We start from the raw sequence: 17,343 nt of genomic DNA, 5'->3' as shown, positions 1-17,343 counted from the left end.
TGCCTCTAGCACTCCTGTCCACCAGAATGACCGTGCATTCACGAGTGGGACTTAGTCCCTACGAGGTCGTTTTTGGCCGCCCGGCTAATGTATGGGGTGTGCCAAGACCGACGAAATTCAGTGAAATCGAACATCCAGTACTGCTTGATTACTTGTATGAATTGACGGCTAAATTACGTGTTTTACACCAACAGGTACACAATACTCTTCCCCAGGCCTCTGAGGCTCCAGGACACCCTATCGACCCTGGCACGTGGGTCTTGGTGAAAAATTTCCAGCGCAAGAGCAACGATGAGCCTCGTTGGATCGGCCCTCATCTCGTACTTCTATCTACAAGATCAGCTGTTCGAGTAAAGGGGAAGAAGAACTGGATCCACGGCGCCCACGTGAAAAGGATCCCTTTGCCTCTGCCGTATGACCAGTGGGTCCAGGAGGGTATCGCAGACTCTAAAAACAGACACTGTACCTCGTTTTGTGCCGTTCAGTGATGCACGCATAAAAGGCACAACTTCAGCACAGGAAAGTGACGATATTTTGCAAGAAGCTGTGCCACCGTCAATTCGATTGGACACTACAGAGCCTGAACTCTTGTTTCAAGATCAAACAGTACCTGGCCGTCTCCACTATAATATAAGACCAAGGCCTATGGACAAATAAATATTCTTTTTCTTTACCCTTTTGTTTTTGATACCAGAGCTCTCCCATCTGAAGGACTTTCTTGATTTTTGTTTTTCGAACCACCATCCGGGTTCAGCCGCAGGGTCGCGGTGCCAAGACTTTGGGGTACAGGCCGAAGACGTTAGGTCAACGGTTCTGGTTGGTCTAGGGCGTTCCCTGGACTGACAGGCGTACTCCTTAGCAGAAGATACTCAGCCGCCGCGAGCGGCACGATTAGAGGATGGAGTTTTTCAAGATGGAGAGACCCGCTGAGGAAATGAACTTTAAAGCAAGAATGTGTAAAATAATGAAGAGCAAACGTTTTGTATTTTTATGCCTGTTTGTATTATGTAGTATGGTAGTGTTTACTGTATGATTTGTATTCTTCTCCTCTCAAGAGCCCATTGCACCCACTGTACAGCCTATACCTCCTCCTACTGTCTCCTCACACTCTTTTCACCCTCTGCCTGAACATGAACAAGCTAGACGATCAGAGTTTGTGAATAACTCGTTTATTCAGCTCCTGCACCAGCACCAACTAGTCATGAATACAACCAATTGCTGGGTGTGTGGTTTAATGCCACATACCATTAATAAGGGTATTCCTTATCTAGTGCTGCCGTTTAGTTACAATGGATCGTCATGGGCATTCCAGACCATGTTTCTCTTTGCATTAGATGCCTACTCCCCGCGACAACCGCGTTCCATCAGACCTAGCACCAATAACAAAGCTTTAATGAAAGGAGTTGCCGATATGAGCAGAGATATCGACGCATACTCATCTATTCCCAAAGAAGAATTGAGAGCTTATGTAGGGTGGAACGCGACGGGGTATAGTATTAGTCTGGGTGAAAGACAGCGAAAAATCTCATCCCCAATCTGGGTCGTACCCCACATAGGTCGGTTCTGTTTACAAGGTAATGGTCAGAATCCTAGAGCTCAACTGGGAAGAAGTGACTGTACTGAAACGTACACTTTTCCGTCACAGTTTTCCCCTGCGTTTTTGGCTGCCAAGGGTACATATTTTATCTGCAATGACCGAGCATATACATGGTTGCCCCCTGATTTCTCGGGCACGTGTTATATTGCAAATCTGCTACCGCCAACATTCACTGCCGCCTCTGACTATCACAAGACCAGAGTTGTGAGAGGCGTGATTAGTAAGGAGGATACTGCCGGTCAGGAAGCGGGAGATTTCTTTTTGGGTTTCCTGCCGTTTTGGGGATCTATGGTCAATAGTAGGAACCTGAGACAGCTGACTCGTATGGTTGAATCCACTGTTAATGTTACGGCTTGTGCCCTTGGTAATTTGACAAGAGTTAAGCACACAGGGGTAACCCTATAACCCAAGGAACCTGGGCCTCATCAATATATATGAACAATGGTTCCGAAGGGAAAACAGTTACTTAGAGTTGAGATAAATCAATTTACACAACACACAGCATTAGTTGATCTACCAAATAATCAATATTAAACAATGAATAATAGTTCAAACAAACAATAATTTATTTTTTGATTTTCATATGAATTTCAACTCATTTATCAACTCATTTAAATGTGAGCAAAAATGAAAAAGGCTGTATATACAATAATATTTACAAAGAAACGACGCAGTGACAGAGTGAATAAGGTGACTAGGTGTGATAGTGAAAATGTGAATATTTACAATGTATGTACGTGATTATCAATAAAATACACAAAGAGTTTTTGCAGAATTTTTTGCAAAAAAAGTCCTCAGCTTAATTATCGGTAGATAATAGACCTTGTAAGGCACAAGTCCTAACTTTTCTGTATATACAAGGAATTCCAATTGGTACGGGACTGTGGAACCGTCGGTTCCACAGTCCCGTACTGTTTAATATTGATTATTTGGTAGATCAACTAATGCTGTGTGTTGTGTAAATTGATTTATCTCAACTGTAAGTAACTGTTTTCCCTTCGGAACCATTGTTCATATATCTTGGTAATTTGACAGCTGAGCTCCAGGCGGATCGCCTCATGACTTTGCAGAACCGCATGGTTCTAGACGTCATACTTGCAGACCGCGGTGGGGTATGTAAGGTTATCCAATCTAGTTGTTGCATTTTCATACCTGACAACGCTCCAACAGTTTATCAAGCCATCTCCAAACTACATAAAATATCTGAGTCCATACACGTGGATAAAGGAGATTGGTCACTGGTGGGGTGGTTCTGGGAACTGATATCTGCCTGGGGTTGGAAAGTTCTGATGGTCATTGGAATGATCTTAGCCATCCTTTTCCTGTTCTGTCTGTGCATACAGTGTGCTCCTGCGATATGTGGCCTCTGTGCTACATTATGTGTAAGGAAATCTGTATCGAGGGACGAGCTAAGTAATAGGATGATGCTACAGCAACATCTCCATGTCTTCGTGAATATTGACCTAGATTCGGATTGAAATGAGTATAGTTATTGCCTATGTAAGGGCAAAAGGAGGGTCTGTCGTACTTTAGAATTTGGGACCGCGTAGGAGGCAGGGCCCTACCCCTGTCTATCCCGGTATTAGTGAACCGCGAATGGTTAATGCGGTATGTACAAGTGCTTTGTGTAACGTTTTAGCTATGAATGCACTGTGTATACGTTATTATACATCACTACGTGGGTTCCATCTTAGAGCGGTGGCCATCTTATGGTTGCCCTCACATAGGCTACATAGCATGAAGCAAATACGGGCCTTTTAGAGCACATGTGCTTTCCTTTGACTTCTCTGTGACCTGGGCAGCTTGGCTCCGCTGCCCCAGGTCAGTCCGGTCTCACGAGTTCCCCGTCCTCTGGCCACCTGTGATTAGCATCAGGGCTTGACACACCATAAAGCCTTTACATTAAACACGAGCCTCCAGCTAATCTCTTTCGCACCTGACTGTTCCTGCTTTATGGCTTGTTTTCCAAACAGGAGATGCTCATGTTTATTGGGGCCTATCGATATCTGATGTGGGATCTGAGCCTTGCTGGGTAAATAATTGCGGGCTGGCTTAACTGGAATGTGGGATGGTCATCATGACTCTGCCTTTTCGTTTGAAATGTATACATCCAAATGACCATGCCATAAAACTAGGAATGTATGCCTGAAGCAGGATATTTTGTATTTAAGGAGAAGCCCGTTTCTGTGATTTTTGGCAGTCTCCTGAGAACATACATGCTGTTGTACTTCTAGGATACCTGTAATTGGTCTGCAGCCAATAAACTGATCTTTGTCTTCACCCAGAAGACTCTGTGTTTCTGTAGGTCTGAAACAGGAAGAACCCGAAGTCATAGGGTGTGTTCCCCTGCACCGCTGGGCTTAAAATTCCCAGTACTTCACAACTCTCAGAAGGTAACACCCCGAGATACGTTTGGTCATGCCAGTCACAGCACATGCCAGGCTGCAGACCATGCTAGTGGATGGTTTCAGAGCGTTTCTTAAACAAAGTTCGGGAGACTCGATTGACCACCCACAACCACACTCTCAAAGCAGCGTAGCCATTAGCAGCCTGCCCTTGTGAGTCTGGACAGCTGCACCTCAGCCCCGATTTTGGAAAAGTAGCATCGTGGGGGAGTAAGGCCCCCTGGGATGCAGCAGGACAAAGGGTTACTTGTTGCATTGTGATATTATTTCCAAAGGTACAAATTTGAATGCCATTGCGATAACAGTGCTATCAAGAAATTGTGCTTAATTTTAGTGGTTATTTCCAAAAAATGGATGGTCGTCTTATGAATTGGAGCAAAGTATAGAGACAGATTTATGTTTTTGTTTCACTAAGAAATGTTGAACGATGCAGATAACAAGTAATTAGTTTTATCTCCAAATCTCTGTTTATTGTCCTGCAGCATTCATGGGACGTCTTTTTAATTTACAAATAGTACCAAGGAGTTACACTGCAGAGTCAATTCTTGAAAATCCTGGGTTCTGGCAGACATATACAATTGACAAGGAGGCCATTTAATTACACAACCATTTGGGAAATATGGTGAATCTGGGGTGGGGGCGGGACAGCTGTGTTCTTTGAGTGAAGGACTGCCATTATGTACATGTTTTGTTCATAAGTGTTCTGCAAACTAATCCCCTTTATGATGGATCCCCTGGGACCTTCTCAGATCCTGATAAAGTAAGGGACTTTGTAGGCAGCAATGCAACTTATAGCTTTAGAGTTGATTGTGCATTTGGAAAAGAGTAGAACATTTAGCAGGATTGAAGGACAATGGTGTTTTGGGGCTTTTGCTTCACATACGCTGACAATGGTTCAAGTATCAATGCCAATCATGGTGTCTCTTCTCTGTGGGTTTTACATCAGGGATAGCCGAGCGCCATGGCTGGACATGCTACACTGACACAGATATTCTTCTGGTCTGATTGTTTGGGAGGGCAAAACGATACCATTTTGATGCACACGTGAGAGGGAGGCAGAGGTGTGGCCTTGGTGCTGATAATCTCCCAAATTTTGATGTCATGGTGGTGGTTGAAATTGCCAGGATACTGTGCAACTCTAAGTGTGATGATTCTACGCTTACCGTGGATTACACTGTGTCTCCATTGAAATGCTCATGCTTTTTTAATCACGAATTCTTTTTTTTTTAATGAGCTAGCTATTGGTTATCAGCTCAATTAAATAACACATGCGCTTCTGGAGCAGGAAAACATACTTCAATTCAAGCAGCTCCTGCCGTCCCATGCCGCACACGGCAGGGCCTGTGGTGGGTTTAACAGTAGAAACCCTGCAGTTGTCTTGTTTTTTTTATTTATTTTTACTTTTTTTGTCAGCTGTTGGTTGCGCTGATACCCTCAGTATCAAAACTGTAGTCACAATTATCTTTATAAATCATACTAGAAATGCGCTCCATTCTGAGATTTTTTTGCAAATGCATTGAAATTGTTAATATCTGCTGAAATAGAAATTTAGTTCAGCTAATTTGTTTAAAATGTACTTTTCTTTCCAATGTTTTTTTCTTCCATTTTCCTCACTTGCTTCCTAATCCTTAACTCTAACACTAACCCTAACCCTTACACTAATGTTAACTGTGACCTGTAGTTTAATTTAACTCAAACTCTCTCACTGGCCCTAAATCAGTCAGTAACACAGAGCTTATGCCTAACCTCGCTCCTATCCCTCATCTGACCTAGCTTTCTCCCTTAGTCCAGGCCTAAAAGTCAACCTTCACCCTTAATCCTGATCCTATTTCCCTCCAGAACCTTAGCTTTCACCCTTAACCCAAACCTTATGCCTAACCTTGCTTCTATCCCTCACAGTAAATGCAGTTTTCGCTCTTAAATCAAACTTATCAATCACCATAACCCTAACTTTTACCCTCAAAAAGACCTGCTCCAATGTCTCACCTAATCCTAGTTTTCACCTTTAACCCAAAGCTTACACCCAACCCTAATCCTGCCACTAACTCTAACCCACAACTCTAACACCACACAATGCCACCCCACACAATTCCACAACTAACAATTCCAATACAACCCATATAATTCCACTCCACATCATATACCTTCACTACACATAGGTAAAAGACATTATCATTTACAACACCAATACCTCTAACTCTCCCAAATGCAATACTTATTGCATTGAAAATGTTTGTTTCTCACTGTTCACTATTATAGAATGCAATGGAATGTTCAAGTGGTGCTGGATAGCCGGTTTGCTAAGAAAGAAGGCAATAACTGGAAATAAAGGCCTGTTCTCCAAAGGTATGAAGCTGGTGAAGTACAAATGGTCAACCAGCGAACCATGTCCACCGCTAATTAGCTACTCCCACAAAAATCATTATGCCACAGCACAGTGCCTGACAACCGATATCGCTTAGCAAATACATAAAACAAAACTCATGGTCCCCATCAGGGGCGAAGCTTCCATTAGGTACAGCAGGAGCAGTGTCACCGGGCCACCCAGAACTGTGATGATTGTTATATTTTAAACCACAGCCAGACATCTTATTTCCAGTGGCAGCTGGCAGGGAACGGGGTGGCGGGGAGGGGAACAAAAATAAAAACACCTACCGCCTCACGGGCTGCCTGCGTCTGCTTCCTGAAGAGTCCCGTTCTTGGAAACACACAGGCTCCCCTAAGCCAATCATAGGCTCCCCTAAGCTAATCACGGTTTGGCTGGCGCATGACAGCCGGCCACGCTGTCATGCGCACTTAAAGTGTGCAAAACCATTCCTCCTAGGCTCTGGCACCAACACTCTCTAATTTAGCCCCCTGCAAAGAAAAATAAAATGATAACAAGGTTATTATCAGTTTATTTTTATTTTTTCCTTCTCAGAGAGCAGTGGGGTGACACTCCTCCGAATCAGCGGAGGAGCCGCCCCGACGGGCTATTTCCTTTCTTGCACCAGGGCCCATAACACGCTGGATACGCTACTGTTCGTGGTTGTTTTTTTTTTTTAAAGCAGTCCTTTTGAAGAAGTTTTCCAGATCACTATTACTCTCTCCTAGCATGCCCTAATTGCATTAACGAAGGAGACAAAATGATCAATCACGGCGGTTATTATACTTTACCCTAGTAAAGTGCCCTTGCCTTCGGCATGGGCGACAAGGAATCCCCCCTTGATAATGCCCTCTAGAACGTACATTAATACTATAACAGAATTAAAATGGCTATAACCACTTTTTAAGAACTCTTTGATAAATAGCCTGCCACAGCTCCTGCTCTAGGCGAGTGGAAGAACATTTGTCTACAAAATATGTACTGATTTGCATATAGCTGGGTCCAAACTGGAATGGCATGGTGAGCAAAAAAACGGTGGATTTAGGCCCAGATCTCTGTACTGGGGTGAATGTATGAAATTGTTCTGCATTCTGCCCATCAACTGTTGTTTTTGCGTTCACAAAATATGTACGAGCACATTATATTTGGAAAGAAAGGAGAACATGAACAACTTTGGTAACCAAGCTGACACGAAACGTTATCATTTATCTTCAAAACTACTATTCGTGGTGCAATCCAGACATGAATAATATGTTTTAGCCTACACATTTCAGAATTTACACATTTGTTTTCAACTGTGAAGAAGGATTTTAGGTTTCCAAGTGGTTTTATTATGTATCAAAGTCCAAAAATAAATTAATAAACTTCAACATGGCATGGACTCATTTCATGTAGTGAACCAACCAGAAGCTGAGATGTTCAAAGTTGGTCCCTGGGAGCCAAAACCACGGCAACTCCTTAAGATATATTGCCCTGGGATAAATGTACCTATTATCCATTTAATGTGTCGTGTTTATTTGTGTAGCTCCTTAAGCTACCCTAGGGCCACCTCAAAGCACTGAGGGTGGCAGGGGAGAAGGAAGAGAGAGACCAGGAGAAGGGGGTGGAAGGGAAGAATACAGAAGGAATTAAGAATGAGGGACTCGGTTATGTAGTCACCTTAGCTGCAGTTGTTCAGGAAACAACCGGTAATGTGAAACTGTCAAAAGTCGTCAGGGTTCAGCCAATCAGAGAAGTTTTGGCACTCTCTGATTAAAAGCACTGCCCATCTTTTGGGAACTGCTAGCTAGTCCTGTTAAATGCAGGTTATTGCAAGTCTGGCTTTAGAGTGGTTATCATGTCCCAGGCAGAGCAGTCAAACTCAAATGTTTTTGTACTATCCCTGTAAAACACCGGATCCCTGCTTAGAAGTGCCTGAACCAGCCCAATACAGGTGTAGCCACCCTAAACACCAGCGCTGATACCACTCGCATTGAAGGCATAACCGCCCTGAGTGCCCATTCACATACCCACACGCCCGCTCAAACTGGCCCTATATGTATAGTAGACACTGTTGCATGAGTATCTACTTTACATACAGAGGCAACAGAGAAACTGTTGGGGCAATGTGTGCTTTATATAATGGTATTGATTTGCTAATGTGTACTTACAGAAAAATGTGCAACTAACATGACAATTCTGCTTTACATATTTGGCATTATGTAGATTTTCATACCAACGTGTGCTTTAGATACTGGATGTTTTACATACCACTGCAATTCTTAGATTCTCATGGGTGTTTTACATACTGGAGCAATGTCCATGTAAGGCCTGATGTGCACTGAATACCCCCTTTATCCCAAAAGGATGCACTAACTCTTGACACAAAAAAACAGTCCTGGCCTATAAGAACAGTGACCGTCCTTAACAAGATGGAGCAGAATGTGTATTTGACCAAAATCTTTGATTGGAGTACTCAGTGGGCATCATACTCTAAGCATTACACTAGATCATTTTATCCGAACCATGGAATGTCATTTTAGCACCCCTGAATACTTAAACAGCACCATAATATATTCTGGGCATCTCCTGGTATAATAGGGCTGCTGCAGGATATAACATCTGGTATATAATGGCATCAATTGTCATCATTGAACCTAGATAACTTTGCACCCAAACTGACCAACAATGATAGGAATGTAAGCTTCTACATTTACAGCTTCAGGACCCACATCGCTCGTGAGATTGAATCTGCAAGACGACTAATGCTGATCTGAAAGTAAAGTCCTTCTTTACAGAAGCAGACTTCGGAGCTGCCATACAAGCTCTGGTCCTCTGTAACCCTGATAGCGGCAATGTCTCGCTGACATGATTGCTGGAATCCCACCTCACACATCTGAGAAGCTTCACCATGCAGTGGAAAGCCTGATTGTAGGTCTTTACAAGGTTATCGAGATAATTCCTGTTCTGGCTCTCATGTCCACGAGCATTGCATTCCAGATGTGTCACGTCATTCACAACGCACCGCACACAAGGCGGCCAAGACCAGAAAATCTAGTAGAACTCACGGCTACCGGAGAAGCAGCATTACAAGACTGGAAGCCAAGCCACACAAGAAAGCCTTCTCCTTCTAAGACTGAGGAATCTGGAACAAGCTGGCAGTCCAGATCCACAAGCTCCCTACCCCTCTTCTACAAGAAAAGGAAAGCATAAGGAATCTCATCTCTCTCTTCACCACCCTGCCTCTCCCAAAATGTCTTCAACCCTCTTCTCCCATGTAATCCCTCTCTTGATACAACCACATATTTGTAAACCCCATTTTTTTTATATATCACACCACGCTTCAAAGTACTTGCTCTATCATGAATATACATCAAAATTGGATGTCATTCAATTTTGCAGCATATAACTTTTGATGGACTATTGACTGGCAAAGGATTGTGTATGGAGTTATATATTGACATTGAAACGGGTTAATAAAAAGGGTTTTGTAATGCTTTCTTTAGAGTGGATTTACGAAATATAGACTAAAGATGAACTCCAAAGGTAGGCTGGGTAACAACTGCATATAATAAAAGGGGTTCCTTTTTTAAACGTATTTACTATTAACAAGACTTATCAGTCTGTGCATAACTATCTAAAAAAAAAATCAATTATTTTTGCTCTACGACATGTAAAAGGATGGAAAGAGAAGAGAAAGTAAGAAAAAGCCTTGTATATAAGAAAAAGCTTTAATTTATTCAAGATGTAGAATTTTCATATTTTATATACAAAAGAAGAATTATCCAAAAAATACTAACAAAGCCAGAAAGGTGTGTGAATTGCTGCATAATGTGTTGATATACTGAACCAAAGAGTTTGACAGTTTGGTCAAGACATTTTTTGAGACAACGAACATGGAGACAACGAACCATGAGAAAACAATTTCTGGCAAATAAATGATATCGAATGTTGGGATCTCATAGTACTTGTTTTAAAGTCTTTTCATGTTTCTACCATTGCAGAGTGGGCCTCTTTATAAACTTACATATATACTTGTCACACTTCAGCTTTACATTCACCCTGCGTTCAAAACTCTCCGTGAGCTGGTTTCAGCTCAATGCATTTTCATTGAACCCCGCGGAAAGTTATGATGACACAAGAGGTATAGCTGCTTTCTGAAACTACTCTCCCTATTTAAGGGCAGGATAAACCCATAATCCATAAAATAATAAATATTCATTATTAAGTTCAGAATTTAAACAGCTGTGCCTGCCAGGCAACCGGGTGTGCATCTGATTTAGGAAGGTCCTGTTTTAGGATAAGACCTGAGGTGGCACACTGATTTCAATAGTTCTCACTTTTAACTTAGGTACACAATAGCTACAATCTGTACTTCCAGAAACAACCACAGAGAGGACAAGACGCAACAATGCCCTTCCGGCTTTGGATTGAAGGCGAGGGGCTACAGAACGTGACAACTGCAGCACCAATCTTTGGCAACAGGGGGCAGGCAATGATAGCTGCATTTCTACCCGGTTGACAATAGAGGGCAGACCATGACAAGCATGGTACCAAAGAAGACATCCAACACATAACTTACAGCATTATCGTTGCTCTCCCCGGACCCTGGAGACGCAGGTGGCTCCAATACCTCGTTCTCGGTCATGCTGAAACGACGAAAGATGCAGGTCAACCAGTAGCCTGAGCAAACACTCAGTTTGACAGCTTAAAGGGCTGGGCAAAATGCACTGGCAGCATCTTCGCCTAACAATTGGATGAACTGTGGTGTACAGATTGAGAATTTGCAAATCTAAGTTACCTTAGAGACTCAACATAGTTCCAGCCGCAGAATGAACGACGGTGGGCAACAATAAAAGTTAACATAAGCCCAATCTTTGCAGGCGCTGGTGCCTTAGACAGCAACTTGTGTGATGCTTGTAAAGAAAGGATATAAGAGGAATCACCAAATGGAGCCAAGAAAAGTTGGAAAATAAGTTAAATGAATGATTACAATTAAACAAAATACAAAAATAGTCCTGATTTCAGAAGTCTGCCTGCACTTAATGATGATAGCTGCACAATAACTGTTTGACTGGGCATATCTACAGCCAAATAGCTGAGGAGGACACGATTATTGGCACAATACCTACGGAAATGGGAGATATCTTCTAGCATAATTGCTGCCAGATTGTGGCAGTATCATTATTAGCATAAAAACTGTGTGAAAAGGCTATTTTATTGGCATAATAAATGCATATTTTTTGTTGTAGATAACTATCCATAAAAGACATACATTTCTTTTACACTTAGCTCTTGGGGGCTTCCGTGCACGCACAGCTAAGCTTGTTTTGGGCTGCTTGGACCATAAGTGACCATACATATCTTCCAAGCATGGGTATTTGTAGCCACATGACTCTGTTAAGCACAAAAACTAGTCCCAATGAGGTGAGTAAATTTGGTTGACAAGTGCAAACTTGCAGGGCAGGTCGCTGTATGCTTATATAGGTGGCCATGGTCAGGAACTCGGGGACGTGTTTTTAAGGGAATTGTACATCCTAAAGTAGCAAGAAACGGTGTAGATTTATACGTTTAATGCACTTATACTTCTCTAACTCTACTTGGGAAGTACACTTTTAGGCTAAAGCCGTCCTTAGGCACGGGTAACTATGTATATGTCAGGTTGCTGGTGAGAATTGAGAATTAAGGGCCAGAGTGAACAGTTGTGGCAGGGATATTTAGTGAAAAAATGGAAGCAGAGAACATACTGGATCGTGAGTCTCCTCTTTACAAATAACGTCTGTGCGTGGATTTGGTTCTTTACCCTTAAAACGGCAAGCTGCATTAATCGATAGCTGTAACATAGGTTCTGAAAGGAGGTTTGCATTTGCACACTGTGAAGCCTTTGAGGCGATAGAGCCGCCAATCCTCCAGGAGACAGGGGCATCTCATGATAGGCACCTCTGGATGATGCATCAAGTGGCCTCCACTAGGAAGTCCTTTTCCTATCAGGACCCTTTTTCCTAGTTCCAAGATCTGCCATTTTGTGCCCATTGCACTTTTTTTCGCCATTTTGGACAATGGAAGTACAATACCACATGCACTGTAAGTAGATTATTATTATTTTTTTTATTATTATTAGCATTCTAAAGAAAACGTATCACTGTTTTTTTAATACTACACGTGGGTTCTTTCCTAATTTCACCCAGGTTTCTAAACCTTTGGTTGGGATTTGTCTTGGGTTAAAAAGAAGGGAGAGGCGAAGAAGCAGGCTGTGGAGTTACTTTTCACCATAAGTACACCTAAAAAAAGACAACAACCATGTGATTTTGCGCTGCTGTCCTATCATTTGCTTCCCTTTGTGACTTTAGAGTCAAGTGCAATGAGAATGCATGAAACAAACAAATAAAAACAATATTGACAACTCGTATCAGTGCAGGATTACTAAAACCATACCCATGTGAGGGGTACTATTAGTGGTACAAGAGCTGTCTGATGTGGACATGACCATTGGCAAAAGATCGGTTTGATGAGACATAAGTGACAGAATAAGTATCAGGTAAGATGGTTAATGGGTCAAGAATAGTCTGCGATTTCTGACAAAACTATCTGACAGGGACATGATTCCACACACAAATTGCCTTAAATTGTCACTTTCCTCTTGCCTTTTTCCACCTTATTATAATCTGAGCGACTTCTCTAGTTACTAAGGAAAATCATTAACTTGACCCTGTGAATATCCAACCTAGCTCAGGGCTTACACATCCATGCAAAATACTGGAACATGCACTAAATTCACATCTTTCCTCCATCATTACAATGTATTCTCTCTGGCTTACTTTCCAGCCACTCCACCCTAGCTGTTTGCTGTTTACAGCTTCCTTCTCTGAGAGCAGGATCACAAACATTATGGTGTACCTCTCCCTGCTCCTCTTTCTACTTGAATAGTTTCTGGCATGATATGAGAAGGGCTTATCGCTCATGTCCTGGAGAGCCATTTCACCGTCTCCTGGAATAGTTCTCATGATGCTGCCAGCTTTTGTCACCATGATGCCCCACAGGGCTCTGTTCATGACCCCAGGTTAATCTTTCTACACTATTCTTTTGTAGCATCAATTCGTTCAGCTTTGACATCTATTCCTAAATAAGTAATTCACAAATCCGCTGTTTCTCCCCATCTCTCTGATTCGCTTCACAATGGTCTTTGCCACTAATTTTTAAAACTCAACACACAAACGGAGATTTTGCATAAAAGTGCACTAGTAAATTCAGTAAGCTGAATATAGACAAAGACACAGACTAATTTGTTGATGGGCAGTAAAGTTGTGCGCCAGCAATGTACAGCTAGACTTCAAACGCATGGGAGATGACAGTGCGAGTCGGGGAATGCCTAATCACACCACTACAAAATTGATAAATCAGAATAGATTCTTATTTAATGGAAAAAGAAAACAAAGATCTGCAACGAGACAGGAACAAAAAAGATACCAAAACACTGTGGCAGGATTATATTGGATTGGTTGGATAGTGAGTCTCATTACTTCCAAAGGAAGGAACGTAGGTATGCACTTGGGTTCTAACCTTTCTCTGGAAAAGAAAGTTTTTGAAGCTACAAATTGAATCACCTGTTACATCTGACCCTTCGGGTGCTTTTGACTCATAAGTTTGAATAATACTAGTGCTAGGACGGGACTGTCCTCAGCATGGTGTACAGTTGTGTTCTTATGCCTTAGGTGTTCAATTACGAGTAGCTGGTATCTTGGAGTTTAGGTCTCTCCTAGCGACGCAGCGCATGTGCTGCATGCCTTGGAGAGATCTATTGTCGTTGGTTTTGTATTCGGAAGGGGGACAGGAGCTGTGCACGCGCCCGGACAGCCTTGCAAAGTGCATGTGCAATTCCTCTTAGACGATTTCAGCTGCTGCTTGTAATGGGGACACGAGCTATGCATGCACCCGGACAGCCTGGCGACGTGCACATGCGTGTCCTCTCAGACGATTTAAGCTGCTGCTTGTTATTATACTGTGTGAGGGATGAGGAAACCGTCGCAGATACCCACAGGCATACTAGAGCTGGTCTGTCCATCCTGCAGCCTCCAGCGCCCCCTCCTCGGGCCCCGCTGATCTGTTTGGCACCATGGAGTGGGGTTGGCTGCTGTCCCTCCCCCCTCCTCCATTGACCCAGCATCGCACCTCTGGAGGGCTGCTGCCAGCCGTGACTTTTGGGTCACCATCCACCCGATGCCGAAGTGCCGCAATCCACAGAGAAGGGAGAACAGGCGGCTCTTGTTGCAAACGTCCTGCCAAGCCAGGACAGACAGCTGCTTTCCAGTGAAGGGTTGTGTCATGGTTTGCTAATCCAAGGCAAAGCGATGCGAATAATGCGGGCGATTTTCAAGAGCCCGATACTTGCAAATCTTGTGAGCCATCTCGGCAATCAGCCACAAGCGCTTCTTCCGAGCCATAGCTAAAGCGAAACGGGCACAGAAACACAATCAGATAAGCCTGAGGCTGGGCGTTGAAATATCCCTCTGTACTTTACTCTAAATAACCCGATGTATGGCTTTTGCTATGATCAGACACAGGTTAACATCGTATGTATGTGCACTTTATTACCCGCCCAAAGTAGTCGGTTTCTTTGTCATAGATTAGTACCTTTGCAGGTTTCAAAGAATAAAGCGGCTACAAAAGACGAACCAAGTAGCCATCTTGGAATGGGGGAACTAAGGGTATGGTATCCTCTATTTCTAGAGAAGAAATTCCCATGTTTTATAGTCCACGAAAACACCCTAATAAGAAGTTGTATTTTTCAATGATTAACAGACCGTCCCGTTAGAACGGTTACCCATCAATATTTTCATCATGGAATTTGCTATTCGCATCCTACGCATATCCTGTTACTGCTGTATGCCATATTTGAGCGAGCCTTTGAGACACTGATGTGTGTGACAGAGAACTTTGTCCCTTCTGAACGTATTCCCACTTCACCGGTTTCACATTACAGTTCATGAGAATATTCCGCACCATATTCTGGCATTTTAAACACTTTTTCTTCGGTTGATTCTCTGCCGCAACACTCCTTTAGCCGTCTCTGTACTTTGGCACTACCATTGCCAAAACCGTTTGGCTATGTCAATACTTGTTATATATTATATATCCGTTTCCTTCAAATAGACAAGAGCATATTTTACACGAGTATTTCAATGTTTCATGTTACTCATTCTCATTTGCAATGCCGATTTCTCGTGGATCCAGCAACAAAAAAACAAGCATTTGCAATGCAATAAGTCTCGCATTTCTGGCGTTTTAGACACTTTTTCTTCGGTTGATTCTCTGCCGCAATGCACCTTTAGCCGTCTCTGTACTTTGGCACTCCCATTGCCAAAACCGATTGGCTATGCCAATACTTGTTATATATTATATATCAGTTTCCTTCAAATAGGCAAGAGCGTATTTTACACGAGTATTTCAATATTTTATGTTACTCAGTTCTCGTGGATCCAGCAACAAAAAAAACAAGCATTTGCAACGCAATAGGTCTCGCATTTACGCGAGTTTGAGCTATTGACATTGCAAGTGACAATGCCTTTTATTTTTGCTTTCGTTTTTAAAACATAAATAAAAGGCATTGTCAATAGCTCAAACTCGCATAAATGCGAGACTTATTGCATTGCAAATGCTTGTTGTTTTTGCCCCCATCCTCATGCTAATTTAGCGTGGGTGCGAAGGCCTTGGCCTGGTCCTGGAAAAGTCATGTGACCAGGAGGCTATTCAATTACAGTGGACTACCACACCCGTCATGGGTTTGGCACGTACAGTATTGGAGGAAGAGTCCTGTGTTTTGTGACTCAGTAGCTGTGGCAATCCTTTTTATCTGTATCACAGGAGCAAGGCCGGACCAGGCATCAGGCATTTCCTAGAGAGGCTGGAAGGGTGGGGGCCGGTTTTGTTAGTGGGGGCCGGTTTTGTAGCAGAGCAACAGTTTTGAAAACACTACAAAGATCTTGTATATCCAGCAGTTTTGGGGCAACAGTAAAAGTGTCAAAATAACTCTGGTGATTAATGTACCTTCTGGAATGAGATGGCAGTTTTGTCTAGTGGGAGTTTTGGCTCAACTGAGGTAGCACAGAGGGTTAATATGCCTGCTGCAAAGAACGTGTAGCATGCATATCAAAACAACAGTACTTTATGAGGATAGCTCTGTGGGTTACTGCTTTTGTCACAAAGATTATTTTGTTACTGTGCAGTCCATAAATTACAATCGTACTCTGGCACAATGAGCTATGAACTGCCATCAAAGAGCTGCATGCAAACTGCTGTATAGGGGGTGGTCTAATAAAATTTGCCAGGGCTGCTTTGGGTTCCCAGGCCAGCCTTGCATAGGAGGAGGTCTACTGTCCTGCTTGCATAAAATGTCGCTTCTACACTCTAACTCAGATCACAGTGCTAACATCCCCATTGTATGTAATGTGTGTGCGTGGCTCGTGTGTTGTCATGCATTGTGTGCATGAGTGTCCCAGAGTAATGGAGGCCAGTAGGTTCCACTTTGCAAACCCCCTGTCCTCTTCACTGTGACAAAATGGAGATGCAGTGGTTTTCCCAGACAGTGGACGTATATTGCTGACATTCCTGAAGCTGGATGGGAGAGACACAGAAACTGAAGTGGGGATAGAGACGGGGATCCTTCAGAAATTCTATTAGATCCTTTAGCTGAGAGGGGCTGTTAATAAATATTCCTGATTACTGCCTTTTGGTAGATGGTGGGAGAGGGTGGGACCAGTCTTTGTTAAGGGTGAAACATTTCTGGTAGAAGCAGCCATCCTTTTGTCTTTTTCCCTAATCACAGTCCGTGTGGCTGCTGACATGCAAGGTGCAGAAAGTTCATGCCTCTTTGTGCCTGCCTTATAGGGATTTCAGACTGGAGACTAAACTATTGTGAGGAGCATTACTTTACACAAAAGCTATGTCTGGAGATCAACCTGGTAGGGCAGAGGACAAAAAACACCCAAACCTTTTCCGAA

At 42.9% G+C, this 17,343-nt stretch overlaps 1 protein-coding gene across 2 annotated transcripts in view; it reads right to left on the bottom strand.

Annotated features, from left to right (window-relative positions):
• Window positions 1–17,343, bottom strand: part of STAC3 (SH3 and cysteine rich domain 3) — a 121,947-nt gene that overhangs the window by 91,338 nt on the left and 13,266 nt on the right. The window contains exon 2 of one of the 2 annotated variants that reach the window (XM_085654628.1): window positions 10,929–10,995. The exons of the other annotated variant lie outside the window; for it this stretch is intronic. Within the exon in view, the coding sequence (XP_085510754.1) occupies window positions 10,929–10,994 (66 nt within the window). The 5' untranslated portion in view covers window position 10,995. The remainder of the gene's footprint in view (window positions 1–10,928; window positions 10,996–17,343) is intronic. 2 annotated transcript variants of the gene reach the window in all.

Source organism: Triturus cristatus, chromosome 4_1 (assembly GCF_964204655.1).
Source record: "Triturus cristatus chromosome 4_1, aTriCri1.1, whole genome shotgun sequence".
NCBI classification, from domain to species: Eukaryota; Metazoa; Chordata; class Amphibia; order Caudata; family Salamandridae; genus Triturus; species Triturus cristatus.
The sequence above is the reverse complement of the archived record's forward strand: the minus strand, read 5'-3'. Positions and strand labels throughout refer to the sequence as shown.